We start from the raw sequence: 25,507 nt of genomic DNA on the forward strand, positions 1-25,507 counted from the left end.
AAATAAACTAACGCTTTAAAAAGTATTTTTATTACCCGCTTCTGAATGCTGCCCTTTTTGTGTAATGGGCTGCCTGTAGGATGTGTTTTGATCATGCGCAGAAGGCCCCCTCTGCGAGATATGAGGCGCAGCGCAGGCGATTACAGCCAAGTAACTCGGTATTTTTGGCTTGCATGACTATAAGCCCTGGAAAGATGTATTTTGTTACGCCATGTGCTGCTGGTCTCTTTTAAAACGTAGCTCTTAGGCGCCCGTTTCCGGTTTAAGCGGCGTCGCGGTCGGCGTCGGCGTAACCGCGCGCGTTGCACTATGGGAATAATGCAAGCGGGCGCAACCGCGCGTTGCATTATGGGAAAATATCCCCGATAAATATAGAAAGAAATTTTCCCCCTATATGTAGCGGAAAAACTTTCGTTAATTTTAGCGCTAAATTGAGCGAAAATGTCCCACTAAATGGGAGGGGAACAGGAGGGGATGAGTGGAGGGGAAGGAAGTGCACAGCCTTCCCTCCGCACCCTCCTCTCCTCCTCTTCAATAGCTGCGCTCTAATTCGGCACTACAAAAAATTGTAAACTTTTTTTAATTTTTTTTTTAATTTATTCCAGGTAGATCAAAATTATTATTTGTGTAATGTTTTCTGGCTTTTTTGTTTCATATTATGATATAAATGTGGCGTGGTGACATGCGGCGTTCTAGTTGATTTTCGAGGCGAACTGGAGAGCTAGCCATGCTTTACCAGGAGAAATGAACGAATTTTTTAGACAGGCGACCTGATTGGCGAGCAGGTAAAACTACTGAATCAATATTGTGATGTTACACAAAGTATATAGGTCAAGCCTTTCTTACCACTTATTCGCCAAGCTGCGTTTCTGGTTTTAGCAAATTGAGTCCTGTGAAACGGCATCGCCCCTGTCTCAGTCGACGCAAAGCCCCCCAGAGGATGACCATCAAGGCACCTGCGTATTGCTCACCAATTTAATTACATTCTAAAACTTTTTTGGATTAAAAATGCTCTACAATTTACAAAAGAGAAATACTTTTTTTTTTTTTTCGAAGCATTCAAGGGTGCCGGCAACAAAGGCACGAGGACGAATCCTTGAAAGCGGACTTGCGTCTGCCAATCTCACGATGCCATTTTTTTTTTATTTTACTTTGAAAGAGTACTAACGACCATCAGCTACTTAAAATTTACTACTTTTTATGGGTTAGTACTCAGTTGTGCACAATCCACCACTTTATTATACTAAAAAAAATTTTAAAAAAAATGGCGATAGCTTGTTTGCGTTAGCAGTGTCGCGGGGTGGACGTTCGCTTGCAGAATTTCGAGTTCCTCAAAACTCACAGGCTTGTTTGTTGCCGTGGTGAGGATGTAAAAACAGTCCTGATTTGCTCAAACCATTTATGCAAATTTCACTGAAGTGTCCGAAAGGGCTCTCAAGTTACACATATTTCGGCCCCACTTAAAGCTGGAATGGTCTGTCTAATCTTACAATGAACCCGACTGGCGTTTTTGAAGTTGTGCCAACACGAGATACCCTGAGAGAAAATAAAAGCAAAATAACGCACACACGATTCACTACAGCATAATCGGCGTCGGTCCGGAGTCCAGACTTTTGGCTCGTCTTTACCACTTCAGAAGCATAACGAAAAAGTCACACTTTATAAACAAAGTCCGCGCTGGAACAAAGCGCGGCGTCGAATGCCGTTCTAACGGCCGTTCTGGGGGATTTCCTCCCCCCCCCCGTATTACACGAGGCTTAGCGCCCAGCTCGTCTATATCCCATAACGTTCCCTGTCCAAATGCCGGGAGTGCTCGCGTGATGGCCCGAGTTAAGCCTAACGATGATTGTCCGTACATCTATATAGCATCACGTGCGGTCGTTGCAAACGCGCATTTTGCGGAAGGAAATCTTCCCTATTAGTCAGACGGGTTCTACGGACCCTTTTCGGGGACGAACCGTGACGCTCGTCTTCTTTCAAACAGCGGCATTACGCCAGACATCATCATTTAGGGTCGGTTGCGCCACCTATGAGCACGCTGTGTCCTTACCTACTGGGACTTTGTCATATCTGGGCGAAATTGTAAGGGAACTTTTTCGGAATAAATGTAATACAGGGCCGGCTCCGAAAAAAAAGACGTAATGTCTATTAGTATCGGCATAAGAACGTCGTACGGCGAGAAGTAATTTACGGAGATTCAGAGCTGCGCGATTTGTACGTTGTTTCGAAACATTTTTTTTTTTTTTTGCGTTATGCATACGGTGTGCGGAAATTTTGTGGCGATACCAATCGTGCTCTGCAGCTTTTGTGAAGAATTAGACAACGAAAGAACACTTTGTTCCAGCGGAACGTGATCTGATTTAGAAGGGAGCAATTTTCTTTGGGAAAAGCAGTTCAGTAGCATCGTACCTGCATTAGCATTCCTCAAATGGGCGCCAGGGAATTGCTTGTGGAATGTAAAGCGCCAGGCACGTCCTTTAAAGTTTATTTTCACATTTCGCTTTCGTGGCCCACTTAATTTAAATGCATTATGCTTCGCTATCGGAGTTCAGAAAAATAATGGTTTATTATTTCTAGTAGTATCCGTATGTTTTTCTCCTGGAGTAGTTAGTTGTAATATTACGATGAGGAAATTTCGAAGAAAATTCTTTATCAAATGCAGGGGCGAAGAAATAGAAAAACATCGATGTCTCGGCGAATGTAGGTATATTTTACGGTAAAAATATATATAACACCCAGATATTGCGTACGTATTATGAACTTACTTTCATGTACTTATAAAAAATCTAATTTAAATTGAGAAAAAAAATCTTCCGAGATGTTTGTAATCGAAGTTATTTAAAACAGCTGTGCGCGCTCAAGCTCTTCATTGATTTTTTTTTTTTTTTTTTGCTTTTCAGCATTTTTTTTTTCTATACCTTAGAAAAATTTGTCGATTGGCTATACTATTAATGAAACGGATACAAATTATTAATCGGTGCACCCCTGTTGAGGATATTACTCGTAACAACCGGACGGGTTCAAGAAAACGTCAAATTGCTTCATTGGGGTTTGTAAAGTATTTGAGATCAGTTTGTTTTATAAATTTATTTACACTGCAAGTCCTTGATCTGGACTGTTTTAGGAATTGTACACAATTGATAGCACACAAAAAGACTGCTCAAAATGGCTAAAAATATCTAGACTGCGTTAGTATAACAGGTCACAAATGTGTAGCAGAAACACTTGGTAAAAAAATAAAAAGAACTACACATAAAAATATATACAAGTAAACAAAGTTAGTATTCCCTCAATGTTGACGTGGTTTCTTACACAGTTTAAATGTGAGGTTGAAATGGCTAAAAATATTTAAACTGCAATAGGATAATACTTTTAGTTTACTATTACAGTGAAATAGTAAACTAAAATTATTATCTTCAGTATTTGAAGGTTTGAGAAAAAATATTAATTCTTGAATACGTTATTACGTGGTCTACAACATAGTACTCATAATGGCTACGTCTATTGAAACGCCCAGAAAATGACACGTACTTGATATGTTTCTCCCGATTGATGTTGACCACGCCGTGAAATATCTGCTACAGTAATTTCATTCTGTTAAGAGTATTATTGCTGGCACAAAGGGTTGGTAGGTGTGCTTTGTCGAGTAAGTCGCCCACTGAAACTTTAACCTAGCTATTATATTCCCCAGAAAATAAATTTAGCCGCTCTGCTTTGTACATTTTCCAGCCTATTGATGTCCGTTTTGGTGTACGGATCCCAAATTATAGTTGAGTATTTAGTCGCATCCGTAGTTCCTGCACTTCCGTCGCCCAACCCACTTATACAAGCAGCAGTTTCATTACAGAACTGAATGAGAAGCATCGTCCTCAAATTTACCGATCGACATTTTGTCATACCGACCCCCAACCAAGTACGAAAGCACCGTCTCCCTGACGTAATACAGCAAGCAGCATCCCTCAACTTTCGTTGTCCTTGTTTTTCTTCGAGATTGGCGCTCACAAGCACTTAACTCCTGATATAGTAACTTACATCCTAAAGAACGCTCGACCTACGTTTCTTTAGCTGACATGAATTATAATGTCGGATGTTACTCCTCGTGTTAAACAACGTTCATGCCGTTGCCTTTTGAAAGTTCATTATGTAGTTTCTAGGTTGCAACGAGCGAATCACTGTTCCAATTATTGCCTTCTGCACGCGGTCACTTTTGTCCGTTGGGCCGTCGAAAACGGTCTAGCGCATGCCCAGTTGCTTTCTTCTACGGAATATCAGACACCCGGCGTGCATTCAAGGCACAGTGACTCGGCTTTTTTTTTTTTACTCGGGTGATAAGCCTCGAGAAACGGTGTGTACGTCAGTATGCAACAGGGCGATTGTCACGGTAAAGCGATCTAAACACCTGTGTAGCATTTATCACCCGGAGCCAAGAATGCCGAGTCATAAGGTTGGGCGACGTCTCAGATTGCGCAGAAGAGATCTCCTACGCATGCTCAAAGCCCGCTCTACAGTTTAGTTCACAAAGATGGCGCCGTAGAGAAGGCGCAGCAACTTTAATTACTTCGGAAGTCCAGCAAGCCTTGTTCACGGCGTACGGATGTTCGTAGGCAACGCCGTCCACGCACAGTTTGTTTCGATACCGCTGCCGTTCAGGCTCGGGCTGCGAGCTAAAATAGTCGGGCATAGCATACGACATACGTTGTCAGGAAATACGACGCACAAACAAAGATACAAGCGTCCCTACAACGTCAACAACGAGCGCACGCCATAGAACGCAATGGCGAAAACACAAAGAGCCGGGCTGCTTTTGCCCACATAGCTACCGCGCATGCGCGGCCTTCCGGCCGTGTTGGTAAACAGGGTCGCTCCGCGTGTCGGTCTATAGGAATTGCTTCCAGAAGGACCAACAACTTCAGCCTACTTTTCAAGGCGAAGCTTTCCCTGCGATAGGGGGCGCACAGGCGCCTGTCAAAATAACTGTCGTGTGGATGATCGTCGAAGAACATCAGTACGAAGTTTGGTTTACGAATTCTAAGTCCGTCGCGTTTTGTCAAATACGAGTGATATTAGAGCCTTACCTAACATGTTTATGCCAAGAAGGTGTTAGTAAGCCTCTTTACTGTTAAATCTATCCACGGTACTACCACGGTACTACCACCTCCAAAAGTTAGGTATATACAGTCTGGGATTTATCGCAACCATTTAAGGTTGCGAAACATCGGCGCGCCGGAACATTAGTAGGGCGGACATCGGGGGACGAAGACCGTTAGGTTAGGCCATCAGCGGCCTTCTGTCGGCCACGCATGCAGAGTTCTTTTCTCCACCCTCCCCTCTTTTTCTCCCCTGCCACGGGGGCGTGGTGCCGGTAATGGCGAGCAGGTTAGTCTGCAGAAAGGGGCGATTTGGCGTATCCCTCCGTCAGTCTTCCGTTACTAATTGACGGGCAGAACCGCCCATGTTAGCGTTGTGGCCGGCGTACTCCCAGCGAGGCGAAATAAATAAACGAGTCATGCCGCAAACGCCTGCCGCGTCATGGGCCCTGCGCTCAGGTCGTGATGGTAGAACCGTGGGAGATCTCCGGAAGTTGTTCCGAATCTGATATAATGAGCACTGTTGATATTTTAGAGATGATTAAATATCTATATATCTTTTTTTTTTTTTTCTTTAGGCATTCATAGCATTTTTTATGTGGTACCAAAAAAAGATTTAACAAACTTGCTCAGGGCTAAGTGCATGTTTGGCCGATAGTTTTTAATTTGTTGATGAGCAAAACTGTTTCAGCTTGTCTGATGTGTTCGAACTAAAGCCTATACTTCCACCCATCGCTGTATCACAATACTTCGTTTCACCTTAAGTGAAGACGCAGCCCCTGCTATGGAGCCCTTGAACACTCAAAAATAGGGGGGGGGGGGGGGTAGTACTTACACCCCTTATTCGATAGACAACACCCCAAAATCAGATTTCGACGTTCAGTCCACCACCACCCTAAAACAACATTTGGACATTCAGTCTGCTGACACAGAACTGACAATACCCACTTTTACGAGCGTTTTGATAGCTGTGTGATATATCTCACTAAATAGCTAATGTACCCATCAAAGACCACAGAAAAAAAAAGGAAGTTTTGCAGCAGAGTAAACAAAATCTTTATGTTTTTCCTGTACTCTTTTATGCATACATTATTATTTATTTATTTTTTTTTTAAATAAGCTTTATCGCTTAACTATCGAGCCGCTCATGAAAGTTGGTATCGTCGATTCGACGTCAGTGAACTAACCATGCAATTGTTTTTTTTTTTTTTTCTTCTTTTTTTTTTTGGGGGGGGGGGGGGGAAGGAGGGGGGGGCATGTTATATATAGGGCAAGGGGTGTAAGTACTACAAGCCCTATTTCTGAAAGTGTTTCGCCAATAAAACAGCGTCAAAAGTGCAACATCGAGGTTTTCGTCAAGTGTCGCACGTGTTTTATCATCGCTGTACCAATCACGTACGGGAAAGATCCAGTGAATTGTGCTTTTCACACCGTTTGGTTGGTCCCATTCACGCGCAGTGTGGGCTGCGCCTGGACTTAGCGGAGTATAACAAAGACAGACGCGACCAGCGAATTCGACGATAAAGGTAAACACGATTATGCGCGGGAATTCAATGCTGTATTCATCATCTATATCAATGCAGACGCTTGAAGGTGTCGCTGTCTTAACACTGATATGCGATTTGGGTAAACGTTCCGCTTCCTTCAGCTTCTGCTTGAAAAAGATCCGCCCCTAAAGAATGCTAATTCTCTGTGTCTTTTTTTTATATTGCTTTTTTTTTTTTAATAAGTAAGGCATGAAAACCTGGCTATAAATATTTTTCACCCAGAGCTAGTCGCACCTGAAGAAATCTGGGGGCATAATGAGTCCCAAGATTCTTTTTACATATTCGCATATTGCGGCATCAGCCGATGGGAGCACCGAAGAACGGCTCTGAAATTTCGTTTAATGAACTACCCGGTAAAAAGATTTTTTTATATTCGTGATTCAGTGGAATTTTATTGCGACTTTGTCAAATAGATGGGATGGGGCAGATAAACGTTGATAGACCCCCTCTAATCGTCTCCAAACAAATAAAGGACTTCACTTTGTGTATAACTTTTAGCACGCACTTTTTGCCTTCGAGGATGTTTTGGCGTTGAGAGAGCCTCGTCACTGCACGAGCCGTCAAATCAAAACAAAGCGTTGCACGATCCTCGTGGTGTTGCCGATTGCTCTCTTTGGTCTTAAAGACGGCGTGTAAATATGCCGATATTAAACATAGTACAATGAAAGTTTGTATAAGTGTGTCTTTAGGTATAGTTCATTTATTATACCCAGATTTCGTGAGCATTTTTTTTTTTTCAGTTTGGGGGGGGGGGGGGGGGGAGTTGCAAGGAAATAGAAACTTGTTATTTTCATGTGTATGCAGAAAAAAAAAAAAAAACTTAACGAAACCTTCTAATTGACGTTCCTACTCATAGATAAGTAAAAACTTGGACACGTTTACGAGGTAAACACTTTATTAGCACCGAGAGCGAACACAAGCGACGCTGCGGTCGCGGGGCCCTGATTGGTTGAGGTGTACCGTGACGTCAGGGGGATGACTGCGCTCCGCGATCTCGCATCGGCTCGCTTCCCACAGTTCCCAGCACCGGTTTCCTGGTTTGGCGTTGTGTGCCGCAAGCACTTCGAGGAGATGGACTTCATTTACCCGGTGTACAAGACGTTGAGTTAGGCCGATATTGACGTGCTTCCGTACATTTTATAAGCCTGCTTGTCCCTTTTACCTTTAAAATTGGGTTACAAATCCCGAAAGATATCGGCGGAGGCAATTCCGCCGATGAACCTCTCCGTCCGTCCACACGACACAAGGCAATTTTGCGAGGGATCGGTGAAGCGGTGGCGCAAGTGTTCCAGACGCTGGAATATTGTTCCTTGCATGTTCATAATTTAGGACGATATTACATCCCGCTTTCAAGGCATTTGAAGTGGCATTTATATCATGGGTCTTGAAGTGGTCGGCAAATTAGCTCGCGACCCCGACTTTGCGCTGCCACTCTGCATGCGCTGGTTCGCAGATGTTTTAAGGCCCTGTGTCTGATTATCATAGAAGTGCTCGTGGAACAGGGTTGTTTTACATAATGTAGCTTCTTCTTCAATTAATTATATATTTCATACACGTATGCCGGCATATTTCTTACGAGATGCACAATTACTGGAAATTAGTTTGTATGGTAGCAGCAAAAACGGCCGCATTGCCCCCAGTTGCCTGTATGATATGTATTGAACTTCCCAAAATATGCACAGCAATAGTGCCGTAATTCGGATTGTTTATACTTTTTCCTGACATTTTTATTCCAGCCTTGGGTATTCCGAAAATACACCGTTTAGTCTGAATTGTCATTTCTAATTAAAAGAGACACTGCTGCAGGTCCCCAAAAGCTTCCTGAGCTTCCAAACTCCCTACAGCTGGACTCTCTGACAACAAAGGAAAACAGGAGTAAAAGCAAGCATTCGAACGTGTGTCCAGGGGTAGATGCAGCACTAGTAGCAGAAAATTTGGAACCTGTGAAGAGCGACATTCTGCATGAGAAAAGCTTCTGGTATTTTAGCCTTAGGACAAATCAATTTAAGTAAAATCTCTATTTTAGGGCTTAAGGGACTAATAACGAGCTAGACACCTTCGCTTACGGTTGTTATACATTACTTGAGGGTTGATATAAACAAGTCCACCGATACCACCCGTGTAGTCCATTGAAATACTATCCGAATCTAGCAAAGGTCAAATGCGAGAAATGTATATAATAAATGTTCCTTGTTTTTGTTTTTTACTTTGCCCCTTCACTTGGGCTGTCTCACTTGTAATTCTCTCCCTGTGGCCCAGACTATTTAGCATGTTGCTCGAGCAGCATGCAGCTTTTCTGCTTCGGCGATCTTGTTTAAAAACAGAGATACAAAAAAATAGTATACATAACCTGCCAATTCATTCAGACCATAAGCAGCATTTATTGTGCGAGATGTAAATCTATAGTGATGCTGCTGCAATTGTGGTCATATTTCTTTATTTTCATATACCAGCTGCGATTCATGCGTTGCCTGCCCTGTCAACCGTGCTTAAAATGTTGGTTGAAGTTTCGCCTGTAGCTACAGGCCATACCCCAATAAAGGCACAGATAAAAATGTACACTTCCTACGAAAAACACGCCAAAAAAAATTAAATAGAAACGAGCGCGCCAACAGCTAGCTTCGACACAGCCTCCACAGGGCGAGCGAGGCGAGTCGGGGAAAAATTCTCTCCTCGCCGTGACGTCACCCCGGTTTGCCGTAAGGGGGCGCCACGCGAACTTCTCGGGGCTAATAAACCAGATACAGCAGATCCGAGCGCGTGTGGTATCACCTGTGGGTAGGAACTAAAACCAAAGTGTTTGTTCCCTTTTTTCTCCCCCTGTAAGGGAAGAACGGTTTTTATTGTCTTAATTGTCTTTTTTTTTTTTACAGAAACATGCACTTACGAAACTTGAGTATCATAAATTAACCACTAAATTTCACCTTTATGAATTGTTTTATTGCAGCCCATTCATTGACAAAACCTGACTAAGTCGTATCCAGCGCACAGCTAAATTAACACAATGAACAGCGCTGATACAGCGTAAACTTGAAGGTAACTCAGCAAGAAGCTTAAAACCAAATTTTGGCCTTTCTGGTCATAAACACTCACAAAAGTCTTAAAGCAGGTTTTTAGCCTCTCCGATCGTAAGCAGTCACGAGGGGCTTAAAACCGGTTGTTCGCCCCTCCGGCTCTAAGGAGTCACAAGAGATTTAAAACAGTTTTTAGCCTCTCCGGTAGCAAGCAGTCACATGAGGCTTACAGCAGGTTCCTTCGGTCGTAACCAGTCACAAGAGGCTCAAGGCCAGTTTTAGCCTTTCCGGTCGTAAGCGGCCACAAGCGTGAAAACCAAATTTTATTCGCGGGGCTTTTTTTTTTACGGCCGATTAGCGCTAGTGAACACACCGCAGGTATCTCTCCGATGTTTCGATGTCCTCCGTAACTACAGAGGGCAGCACAATTAGCCCTCACATCGAGCGACAGGAGCATCGACACCGCGGCGCCGTCGACGTTGAGTCCACTCACACGCGCTGTCCCTATCGCGGGGGGGGGGGGGGGGGGGGCGGAAAAATCCGAATCCGTTCCCCGGCGCTCCTTCGTGGGGACGACGGGTACACTAGCCCTGGCGTCACCGGAAATGGCGTTCGGAAGTGCACAGAATGCTCCGATTCTCGGTCATCTTCCGAGACCGGGAGAGCGGAGAGTGTCTGCTGCCACAGGAGAGAGATCTCCACGCTTCCCGAATGGGGGAGAAAAAAAAATGAAACGGGGGAGGAGCTTGAAGCGGGCTCCTCCCCTTTTGGGGGTTTAGGGAGGGCGGGGCGTAGAACCCCGATCGCGACGGCTGTCGTCGTTTTCCGGAATCTTTCGGGTAGGTTGCGAAATGCGTGTGCGGTGAAAGATTTTGTTCTCGTCTCTGATTTGATTTTTCATTTTTGGTATGCCGGCGGGGCATTACTGTGTGCGGTAATTTAGCCTCTGAATTGTTTTATTAATTAACGCAAATTTCAAGGCATCTTGATATTCAAGACCGTCTCTCTCTTTCCCTTTCTGTCTCTTTATTTATTTATGTTTTAAAAACTATCCAAATGTTAGTTTAATGGGTAGGAAAGAAAATACTCCTCCTATCTAAAATAAAAGGATATGGTGTCTATTTTTTTTATCTAAGCACTCGGGATTTTGTTTTTCTGGCCTCACTTATTTAAAGAGTAGACGTTACTTGATGAGAACATAAAAAATACTCCGCTTGTCTAAAATATATATATATATATATATATATATATATATATATATATATACGATATCGTTTTTTTTTTGTAAAACCTTATGAACAAAACAGCCCAAATATTTCGTTTTCACCAAATAGCTTTAGAGATAAGATATAATAAGATTCTTTCTGTTAAAATATATTGTTTTGTCAGTCCGATATCAATGTGCATCACGCTTCGGAGTTGGTGACAGTTAATGCATCCGTTTGAAGTACGGTTTCCCTCGAATGGAGCTTCTCTTTCGAGCTTCTTTTACACACTCAAACTTCGTTGTTCGAAAAATCAACAGTCCTTTAAACTTGTGACCCTTTTCAACATTGAAGTTAAATACCAAGTTTAGGGCGAATGCAAGAATTAGCAACTATAAACGTGCACATCATAAAATAGAATTTATTCAACATTCCGAGATTCACTTTTGGTAAAAAAAAAAAGCAAAATCTATTTTCTACTCAATTATCGACTTTTGATCGCCCAACGGTTTACCAAAGGTCGAAATAAGAGACCACTCAAGTCTCTCTACTGCAAATTTGTGATACCTCTAAAAGTGTACAACGCCAAAAAATCACTTGGCACAGTTACGTTTATGGCAATCCCTCGATGACTTTCGAACGCTTCAACAATTCAACTAGCTTACCATTAATATATCCAAAATGAACGCTCTAAGTTACAGTGCAATAAAATACGATAGTTAATGCATATCTTTGAGGGCGTTAAACCGCTCACTCCATAATGGATTGTGCACGGTGTACTACAGTTAAATTATAGCGCGTCAAAAAAATCCACACATTAGAGCACAGTTTTGATGAATTAATACCCTTTTTTACAAGTACCAATCATCCGTGCAGAGCTAAGAAATAGAACAGATGGGATCAACAAACCTTTTACAATAAATGTTCGCAAATCTCAGAGTTTCTCTCATCGAAAACGAGAACGCACACTTACGTTTGACGAGCGACTACACAGCAACCGGTTTTTAAGCTTCACCGGTCGTAAGCAGTCGGAAGTGCGTGAACCAGACCTAATATGCGAGGCTTTAAAAACCACCAAAACTTTCTTTTCACACTCAATGTTTCAAGTAAGAACTAGAAATATTTTCAATGATGTAAATAACCAAATGGTTATTTACATAATCAAAACCAAAATATATAACCTCACGTACACCTTAATGCTATCAGGTTATTTTTACGTCTGGGCACTTAATCCATTAACCTACCAAATAATCAATTCATACTTTAATCGCGATCATTTTTTAACCGGTTAATCGGTTATATTTTGACTAATAAAACATGTTAAAGATCAACACTTTCACACCATGCAGACGTGGACGAATACACCTGTATGAAGGTAAATTGTAGGTGAAAGTTTGTCCTAAAGTAAATTGTAGGGGTGAGATTTGTAACGCCAAACAAGTGTAGAAGATTCTACGTATTTCAGCTACTTCAATGTCGCGCGAGTGCCGTTTAGCGCAGGAGAGACGCTTGAGAACAATCAAGAAAGTTTGTTAATTGCCGGCGAATATCAACGAACCTCCTCACTTCTACGGATGAAGAAATAATTTCGCGAGTTTTGCTGTTGATTTAAGGTTTGAAATTGTACATTGTGCCATTCGTCACATACTGAAAAAAAAAAAAAAAAAACAATTTTACTTTTTTTATTTATTGCGCATGGGAATAAACGAAACCGATTAATCCAATGAATATTCGATTAAAGGGTGGAGATTAATGGGGTAAAAGTTTTCATCGGCGCCCATCCCTAGGCACTTCTTTGCTTTTATTTGGTAGCGGCATCGAACCATCGCTGGTTCGCAGCCGGAGATGGGAAAGGTCTTCTGTTATTACAAAATTTGACCGTGGTGAATCTCGGTTAAATTCTCGGTGAAATACTTTGGTCCTCATTCTAGATGTTCCTGAGTTTGTGCTCGAGGGTGCCATGCATTCTTTTAGCACTCTCCCAAAACTAAAGCTCTAAAAACTCAGATTTACTGAGATGACAAGATGAAGTTGCTCACTCATTTAAATTTAGATTTCTCAGTAGAAAATCTTAACATGATGTACGGAATATCGACTTTATGAGTCGTTTTATTTGTATAAACAGTTTTTAAAGTCACGCTTTTGTTACATCACTTATGGGATTTTGTTTCAAATGTCTTCAAAGTCATTTGCCTGTTCATTCTTAAGCACGAAACTTGACCTCAGTCAGCTATAGTCACTTAAGAAGCTTAGAATGTTCGTGGTTCCTGTCTTATGATTTGCTTTTGGACGTTAACATCTGCTAATGCAGCACTCTTATTACGTGCGGAGCAATACTAAGATGCTCTCAACCCGCCACGTTTTGTTTAGCTACCAGTGAGTATAATTTAAAACAGGCTTCCAGATTTCGTGGCGGCTCTTCTTGTGGCGGCCATTATACCGAGATTCCACAGTTTTTAACAGAGTGCACACTTTCAAAATCGGTTTCTATAGACATTCCAGAATTTTTCATTTGGGTAAGACAATACGAGCGTTCTCTAGTTAAAGATTTCCGACAGTTTAATTAACAATTACACAGGTAAACGTCCACACACGAACTATTCCTAGGAACATGGAAACGTCCAGCACGCGCAAATCACGATCGTGCGGTACTGCGCGGAGCTTGGCAACAGATCCCGGTCACGAATCGCGGTCGCCGGCGCAGGCAGCTTTTTCTTCCGATAAGGCATCGGACGAACACAAAGAAGAATCGTCGCAGCGCAGAATGTTTGCTTTCGATAATGGCTCAAAGTCCGACTCCCGCCGTGGAAGCCGTGGAAGCCGCAGTCCAGGCATTGGTCCGAGTTCCGCCCAGCCAATGATAAGATTCCTCCTCTCCACCTTCCTCGGCGACTTGGTGGGGGTCACAACTAAATCCGTGCGTGTCACGTGATTTCTGATTTGGAAGCGTTGACTTTTTTTTTTTTTTTTAGGGGGGGGGGGGGGGGTAAGGCGTAGTATCGTGTTTTACCGGTTTGTTAGCCACGTGTTGTTATGTGAGCTCGTTGAAACCCGGCAACCGAAAGGTTTGAAAGTCGCGTCGAATCAATATATTTAAGTTTTAGGAGCTTGCTTTCGTACCCTTTGTGTCACAGGGCGTGTTCACTGCACAACACTTGAGAGCAAAAAAACAATCGCCGGGTTCTTTTGTTGTTGTTATTTTTTTTGCGTAAAATTTAAGGGCTGAAGGGCTATCGGCAAAACTACTACTATGGTAGTGGAAATTCCATACTTGTAATAGGCTGAGAGGTAGAATTTTGTTCTGGACGATACCCTAAAATCTATGGAGCAAACCCGGGCAACGACGAGGCTGATAAAATGTTCATACCTAAAACGATTATGCGCAGTTTCATTGAGCCCGTGCTTACATCATGTTCAATGTCACAACGCATACTGCTTGGGTCTAAACATGTTTTCAGCCTCGCCATTCGCTGATCTCCTGGTATATATTTCAGCTATTGACTCTGCCAAAAGGTCTGCGAAACAGTGTAACACACCAGATACCTTAGAGTGTATACGTGTTCGCATCATCCAGTGTTACGAGCACTACTATATCCTTCTTGCAATAAACTACTTCAATAAATACTAAATGACAAACAAAATTTTCCAAGACCCAGACCTCAGAAGGCACTAGAGTTAAGATAATACCAATTTAAAACAAAAGTAACAATCTAAAAAAAAATGGACGGCGGAAATAGATCGCATCGAAATATTGATTTGTACGTCCATAGTGTTATTCTGGAATTTCGATCCCGACGTGGAGATAACTGAAACTTGGTTACACAGCAAAATCTTTGATAATGACGTCTTTCTAGATCGTTTTAATGTGCTGCGGTGCGACAGCGGTTCCGGGGGGGGGTGCCTCCTTGTCAGGAACATCCTCGCGTCTGCATTAATCAAACACAATTACAATTGGGGGATGGTTCATGTCTCCAATCTTCGTAAATTGTGAGGGCCAAACAATTCTTGTAGAGGGAGTTTACAGGTGTCATCAAGCTGGTTTTGATGTGCTTACAAATATACCTGACTTTTCACAACGAAACTGATACATTTTTAACGTTTTATACCGGCAATCACTTTAACCTGTGAGATATAGACTGGGAAAGTGTTATCTCCACAGGAAGGTGCGAGCATTCAAGGATCCTTATGGATATTGATTTTTTTGTATTAACCTTAACCAAGTAGTCAAGTGTTCCACACACATGTCGAATGGCAGCGATTCTTTGCTTGTTCTTGTTTGTTTTTTTATCTGCGGCCGTTGCCAGAAATGTTGTCGATATCTCAGTCGCGGAAAGCATATCTGATCATGCAAAGGTAGCCTGCGACGTACCTCCTAAAATTAATCGTACCCCACAAAGGGATTAAAACCCTATCGCGACTACACTAGCGCAATTGAACTTGACATTGTTAATTCTTTAGAAGATGAATTTGAAGAGTTTTCGGAAATAAGCGAAATGAACGGCAAGGGATTCCACTCTCTGTTGCTCATTTTCAAGCGCGTTGTCATAACGCGCATTGGCAAGTATGTATCCAAGTGTTCAGAATAGAAATAGCACATGGGTGACGCGTAGTATTTTTTCATTAAATCACAAGATACGCCGTGTCGAAAGTATCCAAACAATTTTGAAAAGTACGCTGCCAACAGCTACGTATCCTCGTGTATACACGGAGGTATTGTCTTTTCAATGTCATAATATCAAACTTTCTTAGAGAAAAATAAAATAACGTTTATATGCATCTGAGAAAAAGAAAACGCTTTATTCATGAAGGAACTTAATCATAATAAGGTCGCGCTCACCGATGAACAGAGCATCGCAAGTGCAATAAACCGCTTTTTTTTCTCTTCTGTCGAAACTATTGATACCTGTAACTCCGCCATTTACTCATAATCAACATCAAATCAGTAATCTGGTGGTCCCGAGGGTGGTATTTTTTTATGGTCTCCGGATGGACCTTAAAACGTCATGTGGCGCGGACGGAATTACCACCTTTTCTTTTTTTTTAATTTGACATAAGGCATGCTGAATGATGTTCCAAATTTCTATATATAATTTACTCTTGCAGCTTAAAACTTTGCGGCTCGTAACGTGCAGCAAGATAGGAAAATGGCTAAATAGCCCTGAAATATCAGTGCTGAAAAAAAGAGTGTTTCTCGCTAGAGACCTGTGTCATTGTCGGGTACATGCAGCAAGGTTGTTTTCCATTTCTTTTTAAAACATTGTACCTTTTTGGATGCACAAGTTTTTTTTGCTAAATGATTAGTAGTCATTTCGCAAAAAAATTACAGTTACAGAATTTATTCACATGATTCATGGATTCGCTTATTTTCGCAACTCCAATTCCCTATAGGTGGCGCCACTCGTTTTCCAAAATGTTGGTAATAGTGAGGGTATGAGTTGCTGCGCCTCTCTATTGTGCTGGCTTTACTGAGCGACACTAATTATTTCTGCTTATACGAGGAAGCTAGAGTGTTATGAGCGCAGGTCACCTTCTTGTCCTGAAAAAAAAGGGAGCTTAGCGCAATATTGATACCAGGAGGCACGTTTTATTCCTAAAACGAAACTTGAACTAATATTTATTCGGAACTTAATTTTTAGGTAGAGGTGTTAATTTCGAATTCTTCCGTACCTCAAGATCTGTCTCACAGCGTAATTTTTGAGCTAAAGAAGTTGTTTGTGGAAACGATTTTGTGACTTACGTGTCTGATCCGGGCACTTCAAAACATTTTGGAGAGTTCACTGTCCTTCAAAGACGGGATCTTTCATCCACCTTAGAGGTCACATAGAATTATGTATTTGTTAAAAAAAAATCAATGCTGATATGTTTCTGTTCTTGCTGCCCTTTTTCCCTCAGATAATTGTCATGTGAAATAATGAACTGCGGGCTTTTTAATGCGTTTATAGGTATTTCGATTAATAATTGCTTAAACATTATTCCCAGCACAAGAATAACATATTCAATCCAGATCTTACAAAATTTTGCCATCAGTTCAGGACATTTCCACAAATCATATAAATTAAAAATCCCTGTTCTTATACAAGAGTCTAAGACGGAATCCGGGTCAGACAGCAGAAGTGCGTATGATTTTTAAATCAGCGTGTGCCGCATATGACTTATATTACGTCCAGTGTTTGACTGCTTGACTTTGACATCTTGATAAAGATGGAGTTTTTCATGTGCTAAAAAAATACACCTTTCTGGAAAGACTATTGTGGTTAAATGGCGTATTTTAGTGATTGTGGTGTTCATTGGGGGCCTACATTGCCGCAATTAGTATTGATAATAATAACACAATTAAGATATACAGGGTGTTTGTGAGAAATCGGAACCCGGCTTTTCGCACCGCAAAAAGAAACTACACGTTATGGGGAGCTTTAACTCCGTCAAAATGTAGCCCCAGCCGTTCGAGCAAGATGCCAAAGTTTCAGTACCAGCCGTCATCTTATTCAAAAGTTGTAGGCGATTTTCTGGAAATTTCAATGAAAAAATGGCGGCCGACGAACCTCTCGAATACATGGAGCTCTATGACGCCAGAAACCGATAACGGGCGAAAATGGGCCCCATTGTTTCCTTGAAATTTTCAGAAAGCACTGATAACAACTTTTGAATAAGATAACGGTTGGGGCTGAAACTTTGGCATCTTGCTCAAACAGATGGGGCGACGTTCTGACGCAGTTCGAACAATCCACAATGTCTAGTTTATTTTTGCGTTGCGAAAAGCCGGGTTCAGTTTTCTTACCAACACCCGGCACATTGTTTTCCGAGTCCTAATATAATTTTTTTGCTTATGATCAAATTTCAAACGCGCGAACAAGTATAGCAATCAAAAGTGTGCAAATCATCTTCAATGGTGCCTGTTGCAGCATTTTGATTAACAAGTTCTAAAATAAAAAATAGTCTAAAATTAATTAAAGTATTCAAACTGATCTGAGAAATCCACATAAAATTACATTAATTATGGGTAAAGCATGGTGCCATCAATGTCGTAACCTTTGACAATCAACAAAACTTCCAAAGAGCCGCCCCAAATGCCCCAAAACTGAATAAAAAATATAAGAAACGGGTTCTGTTCTTGTACTTTTTTAGTTACCAATCTTCCGGGCACGTTTATTTTCTTTATTTTTTACTCGCCGCCATTTTGCCAATCTCAGCTTTTCTCGTTTGACGGAACGCCTACCCGCTTGCACGTCTGCTCACCGCAGCACGTTTGATTGGCGTTGGAAACCGGTAAAACAGTGGTGACTTTTAAGCGCCGTCTACAGGCTTACAACCGAGTAGGACCGAGAGAGACAAGACCAGTTTTTAAGGTTCTTGCGACGGCGTGGTACCCTCTCCTCAGCAGCGCGTCCGGTCCTCCGCCGTCACAAGAGGCTTGAAAACCGGTCTTGTCCCTCTCGGTCCTACTCGGTTGCAAGTGTGTGAACGACGTTTTAGTATTGCGTATACGAGCGAACGCGAGCACTGCGTGTTTGCGTTAGAGTTAGGCGTTCGACACTGCGCGTGCGCGGAGCCCCAGTTCAGCCATGCCCTCTGAGCACGCAGGAGAACCGGGGATCCTCACTAGAGCGCTCCCGTTTCCGCCGCGGGAGGGCGAGCAACTAGCTGGAGACGCGAATAGTGCACAAAAATCACTAAACAAATGCAATTTTTTTTTTTCAGGTTTCGCGAAGGATTTTGACATAGTCTCGCACCAGAAATTGCTATATAAAATTAAACAGGCGCTAAAACATGATTGACTTTAAGGATGAATTAATTACCTTAAAAATATTATTGCTGGTAAGGCAAAACTATAGAATTACTCGTTTTTTCAGTAGTGCACCGGGGCTTGGTGCTTTGTCCTTTGCTTTTTTGGTGTTATTAATGATCTGCTGGTTGATACTTCTTCAATACAGTGTGTTTCTTTTTCTTATAGCGATTGTGTTTCGTTTTACAGAATATCATGTTTTACAAATCACAAATGTTTAGACGATAACCTTCGTTTTGTATTTTCCTCGTGTCAAAAGTAAAGCATAAATTTAAACGTAAAAAAAAAAAAAATGTGTTCCAACGACAGCAACACAGTAAAGGTTTCCACGTTTGCTTTTCATGCTATCAACTTTGTGCCTTTTGAAGTCGTCAAGTCATTTAAGTGCAGGTGTGATCATTACGTTCGATGTAAGCTAATTTGTTCAGAATGAAAACATTACATTTATTGCGTCGCGTATACTATGGTCTTTACGCAGTACAATGCGCCATTGTACTTTTGAAACAAAGCTCGTGGCATACTCGTCGTTGATCCGTCCTTTAATATGCAGATATCCTATAGGATCCACACTCCCAAACATTTATTGCCCAACTGGAAGCCGTTAGAAAAAGGCACTGCAATCTATTTATAATGCTTACGGCATGGAAATGTCTGTATAATCTTTGTATGCCGTAACTGGGTTAGTCTGTGTTACCCCAGTTTTCTATTCGCAGAAAAGGGAAGTGTTTGAAATTTGTGCACAACATAATATATGATAAGATTGCATCGAAGTACCAGGACTATCTGAGGGGCAATAACAACCGTTACACATGGTAAAAACATTATAAACTAATCCTTAATTTTCAGTTTAAAAAAAAATACGTATTTAAATATCCGTGATTAAAAAATTTAGACACACAGTGACAGTGCGTGACGGTGGCTAAAGTGTGCGTGGCGTCCATGTCATGTATTTTTTTTTTGTTCGTCTGTTATGGCGTTACAGTATTTATACTCGATGTTAGCAGTCAGCGCCTTGTTCGTCATACCTTCTTGTTCTTGTGCGTGTCCTTGTTCTGTTTAAATTTTTAATCATGATATAATATATACCAAGTAGTCCAAACTTCTACGTTAAATATCCGTGTTTTCTCGTCCGTCCGGGGTTAAAGTTGTTTCCCTTCTAACCTTTCGAACATTGGTACATTTGAATATTTTTCTAGTGCTTTAAATAAATTGTTTTAGTTATAAGTGAATAATCATCATGTCAACTAATATTTCATGCTATATATTATGTCAGTGTATGCATTTCTGTTTAACCTCTTGCCCTCATATTGTGTACTCCTTTATGCCTTTGCGGGCCAAAGTCGGTTGGCAGTGTTCTTCAAATAAATAAATAAAAAAATATTAAGTGAATGTGCCGATGCCGTTGTGGCGCAATTTTAGTTGACACTGCAAAGAAAATCTTCAGTCCGATTGCATCTTAAATACACATTAAACACATTCTGAAAACATGTAGGCTCCGCTAAGTAAAGCATCCGTTCAAAAATCTGAGTGCGGCTGGGAGGTTTTATAATTTTCCCCATAGCTTGTAGCGATCGTTCACTTGCGTTGCCGTAGCTTCCGCTGGAGTACATGAGCAGTATAAACTAAGTACAGGCCATGATTCTCTCAGGATCTATTGAAAGCAATCACGCAAAACATTAAAAAAGAAAACTGGATCCGGGGCCGTTTCCCTCTATATCAACAGAAGGAATAAAGTTACACATCACCGAAAGAAAACCAAAACGTGCTGTTAGGCAAGGTATTCCTAAAGAAATAATCGAATCTCCCTTACCAGAGGAGAATAATTAGTTTACAAAAAAACTACGTTCTACGCACGTTCCTGTTCTGCCCCGATTATTTAGTCTTGTTTCAATGCAATGCGTTAAATTCACCCACTCTGCAAAGCGAGTAAGCTAATATACAGAAGGAATAAAGCACTGTCGTGTGCGGGAACCACAGGACAAACCTGTCGAAGACGCTTATATTCCTCGCTGTATAGTACTAGGCGTTCTGCGAAATTTTATAATACTGTACGTTTTACAAGATTTAGGCACTGACAAATTAAGAAATTTAGGGCGTGGCTTAGGTTCACTATCTTGCTGTCTGATTCCTTCTGTGGCGCTCTTGCTGGCAAATTTCGCAGTCTTAGTTTATTTTAAATTGTGTTGCTGTATACAATAATTGGCAAGTGCACCGCACAAAAGGCTCCATATCTGTTTGTGGGCATTAAAGAAAAAATAAAGCATTAAAGTAAATAATATTGTTTTTATTATTATCCCCTATTGTTTAACATCTTTGTCAATGACTTATATAGCGTGGTTTCAAACTGCATTATTTACCGATATGCAGACGACACCCTTTTATTAACACGTCATACTTCCTACCCAGAAGCGCTTCAGATGCTCCAGCAATCCTCCAACAAAGTCATGGACTGGTTTTCTCGGAACTTGATTTCTATAAATGTGTCGAAAACAAAACTCGTCTGCTTTCGCAATCCCTTGAAAGTAGTGTCCTTAAATATTCCTTTTTTGCTACACACATCAAACTGTAGCTCGTGACACTGCTGAAGTGCCGTATTCCGACTCTGTGAAATACCTTGGTATACACTTCGACTCCGACCTTTCGTGGAATTCTCATCTAACGAAAATATGTTCGAAGTTGAGAAGCGTTTCTTTTCTGCTTTATAACATCAAAACTTTCATGCCCCTCGGCTTACGCAAACGCGTTGCCTATTCGTTAGCCTATAGTCACCTGCGCTATGGTATAACTCTTCTCGGTTCATGCTCGAATTTATGGCAAACGAAAATAGACAATATCTTAAAGGGGATTTTGAAAAACGTGTGCTATAACCTCAATTATTCTCACTTAGACCTTTTTGAGACATTGTCAATGCCGAACTTTAGATCTCTTTTTTTTAGAAACAGTTGTGATCAATCACTACTGGTCTGACGACTTTAAATCTCCTCGTCTCGTCTCACGGCAGCTACGGAACGTTTCCAAATATCTCGTCCCGAAATGCTACACACGGCACGGGAAAACTATGCGTTCATTCTACGTTCCAGACATTTTTAATCAATTACCATCAGATCTCTGGAACCTTACGTCAAAGAAAAAACTAAAAAAGCGCCTCCGTCATATGGATTTACTAAAAGAAAAAGGATAACTGTCTTTTTTTTTCACATTTCTGTGGAGTATGTTTTTGTGACTAGGAGAGACTCATCGCGTGGTATTTCTGTCCCTCATACTTTGTGTCGATCTTTGAATGTGCTGTGAACAGACGTGCCGTGTGAGTGCGTCCTTTTTGTTCATTCTGCTAGACTCCTCATCCCGAAGATCTGTGCCTCAAAGTTTTGTGTCGATTTTTTTTTTATGTCCTGTGACCAGACGGACAAACCAATTTTAACTCTTTTTTTCTCCTGTTTTCTTCAAATAATTTATATTGAATAGTACCGCTGAAGTGGACATTTACTGTGGACTTCTAGTGTCTTAACGTTTTTTTTTTTCTTGTTTCTGACCGATTATGTTACCAATTCTACCCAAAAGGGTTCAGTCACACAAGCCCATGTCGGCTTTGACGAACCTGACAGCTTCATGAGTATAGTCCTCGAAAAAATAAATGTATTATTATTATTATTATTATTATTATTATTATTACTCCGCAACAAAACGATAATACGTTGCGCTGTGTTTCTTATAATGTCAGTGACCATAGTAAACCTTCATTAATTTCTCATGACTGCGTATGTTATATTGCAAACGAATGTGGTATAGCTATTAGCTACAATCTTATCTTATATTTGACGTACATCATATGGCATACGAATGTGGTTTAGCTACAAGATTATGTTCCGGTTAGAACCGGAGCGTTTCGGCGGACGGTATCTAAAAAAAAAATAACTAAAAAAATACTAATACAAAAAAATTCTGGTGTCCGGCGATGGACAGCAACTGATAACTATAGCCGGCGAAGTACTGACTCGATATCTACGCCCCCCGTTGGTAGCCATGTCTTTCCTATGAAACTTTGTGTGTCGCAATTTAGGAGAATCTTTGGTATCAGTTTGGACGCAGGATCACGAACGTAATCTGCTGACGTCCGAGACCCGCCAAAAAGAGATTTGAGGACGGCAGATTACGCAATAGAAGAAAGGACACGTTTCGCAGTATCTAGGTCAGATCGAAAAGAGAGTCCGTTTCAATTTTACGTCCTTTTGCTTTTTTTTAACAGGCAACTTTCCATCAGAAATTTGGGAAGACACTTACCAAACCAAATTCTTATTTTGGGTCGAATATCGTCAGATTTTTTGTCATGTGTAGTTGTAGTTCTGCATGTCGATTCGTTTCGTTGATTGTTTGATCCCCACGAACTGAAGTAAGCACTGTAAGTCAGCTTAGTTAAGGCTTAGTACTAAGCAAAATTTAGAAATTTGTTTAAAAATCTATAATTTTTGGAAGATATAATGTTTTCGCGATTACGACAGGTCGAATTTTAGAATATGTTCTTTGGAAAGCGCAGTTTAAACATTTCTCTTCATTTTTTCATCTGTTTCTGGTGCATGCGTATAGAGTTATAAGTACTAATGTGACCCATCCTGGCCCCAATCAAGTGGAACATTTATTTCTAATGCCTGGAATAGCTAAAGAACAAGACGATGTTTCAAATAATGCCCAAGCTATTACTTTCGGCAAGGCATTCGGTGCCCCGACCGTCGTGATTTGGGGAAACAAAAACCGGTCAATAGAGTAGCATGGATAGTATCGGGACTGAAAACAGCTTTATTCGTTGGGTTATTCACTAGGACGTTCAGATGCTCACAGTCTAGAAAAACAATGAACCCTTTTCAAAAGTGAGCGCGGTGTAGTAGCGGCAGCGCCAATTCTCTGTGTCCTTGGGCACGCACTCTGGGAATCTATTGGGCACGAGAGTTTCGTCATTGTTCGGCGTGGACTCGGCTAAGCTTAGTCGGTATTGAGAACGAGTGCTGAGTCGGCGCCCGGCGAGCAGTCGGATCAAATTACAGAAGAAATGGCGTCCAAGAAATGGCGACCGCCAATGTTGCTCGACTGGGTTTTGGAACGTGTATGTCAGACCGCGCCGGTTTTAAATTTAGCGGACTTGTGTACGTCTCTCTGGATTCATCTCACGATGTCGATCTGACAGTGTGTCGTCACGGCAACACTGTGACGTCAGAAAAGATTGTTACGTCACATGACGCATGACGTCAAAATCACGTCACGTGACATCAAGGCGTCACGTGACGTGGTTACGTAACACTGCGACGTCAAGCAACACCATGACGTCGTCGCTTTCTCGCTAAAGGTCTCCGCTGGTCATTTTCCAGCTAGAGTTAGCGGGCAACGTCCTCCTACCCACAAGCACACCCCGGGATACGCTGCAGAAGATCGACAATGAAGGCCATCGTCTAGAAAACCTGTCTGTTCTTGGGCAGTAGTGCAACGCTTATAGCCATCGATAGCTTGAAATAGCAGTTATACCGCTAACACAATATGTGTGTTCCCCCCCCCCCCCCCCCCCTCCTAAGAAAGAAACAAAAAACATAGTTTTTTTTTTTAGTAATTTACGCATCGCTGACCGCTCATTATCAGACCAAATGTAATGCTGGTGGTCCGAACGAGATGCCGAAGTTCCAAAAGTTATATAAGTGATTTGCTGAAAATTTCAATGGTAAAATGGGGCTCAGTTTTGCCCGCTTTCGGTAGCTGGTGCTATTGAGCTCAGTTTATTCGAGAGACTTTACACACACAATATATATATATATATATATTTTTTTTTTTCTGGGGGGGGGGGGGGGAGTTTGTGCATCATGCAAAATACACTGCGTTCGCTGTCAACGCGAAAGCAGAATCATCCGGGGCACACCTCATGCAAGTTCGAAGCACGTTTACTCCATATACGTTTCTATGCTTGGAACAGATGTCTACAAGCAGTGTTTGTATGACGTGTGTATGACGCGACTTAGGCTAGGTGGCGCAAGCTGCCGCCCGTTACAAAGGGTATATCCATTAACATCCATCCACCCGCGACGGGATATAGTCGTACAAGGAAGAAACACGCCTCGGACAGTGTCCGCTGGCCGTCATTTGTGCGACGTATTGGGGCAGTGTGTGACCGCGGCACTAATCTTTGTCACTGACGGTGAGTCGTGACACGTCGACCCAGACGCGGCTTTCTGAGCGTTCTCGAACTTTCCTCTGCAGCCCTGGGAACGATGGGTGCCGGCATGGATCAGCTGCCCAGCCACCTCCAGGGTTCGGTGTGTCCCCCGGGCCACCAGGACCAGTCTCCGATGCTGTCGGAAGGGGACCTCGGAGACCCCCCGGCCGTGGCCGCCTCGCCCCACCAGGACTCCCCCGCCCTGCCCACCGGAAGCACGCCGCTGATGACCCCGTCCTCCGTGTCCCCCGGTTCCATGAGGCCGCTTCTTGGTACGTATCGTGAACCCATTTAGGCCCGGGAGTTTTTCGTATCGGTCGTTTCTGCTGGCCTGCAATGCTCCCCGCCACCCCCATGCGAGATCCAGAGCTATGCAGACAACATTTTGCGACGCGCATGCGCACTAATAAAGAGCGCCCTGCGGGCAACTAAAACCACGAAGTGTGTTTTAAATCCATTGTCGTACACCTTCTGTGCACAATGTTTGCTGGAGCGCACGGGCCGGGCGTCCAAGAGCATTGCGGGAGGACGGGACGAGCAAAGCTTGGAGACGTTTGCCTCCACCACACACCTTGCTATTGAAAACGCGGTCCATGGCCCACGTGACCTCAATCAAGCAGTTCAAAACAACCTCAAATATAGGCACACTGTGTAATAGTGACGCCTACGTTGTAAAAA

The 25,507-nt window shown here is 42.2% G+C and overlaps 1 protein-coding gene across 1 annotated transcript in view; it reads left to right on the plus strand.

Moving 5' to 3' along the window:
* Positions 1-25,507, plus strand: part of LOC8040513 (homeobox protein Nkx-2.2) — an 83,807-nt gene that overhangs the window by 46,538 nt on the left and 11,762 nt on the right. The window contains exon 3 of the mRNA XM_002414276.5: positions 24,874-25,101. Within this exon, the coding sequence (XP_002414321.4) occupies positions 24,874-25,101 (228 nt within the window). The remainder of the gene's footprint in view (positions 1-24,873; positions 25,102-25,507) is intronic.

This window comes from Ixodes scapularis, unplaced genomic scaffold (genome assembly GCF_016920785.2).
Source record: "Ixodes scapularis isolate PalLabHiFi unplaced genomic scaffold, ASM1692078v2 PGA_scaffold10__122_contigs__length_95168666, whole genome shotgun sequence".
Lineage (NCBI taxonomy): Eukaryota > Metazoa > Arthropoda > Arachnida > Ixodida > Ixodidae > Ixodes > Ixodes scapularis.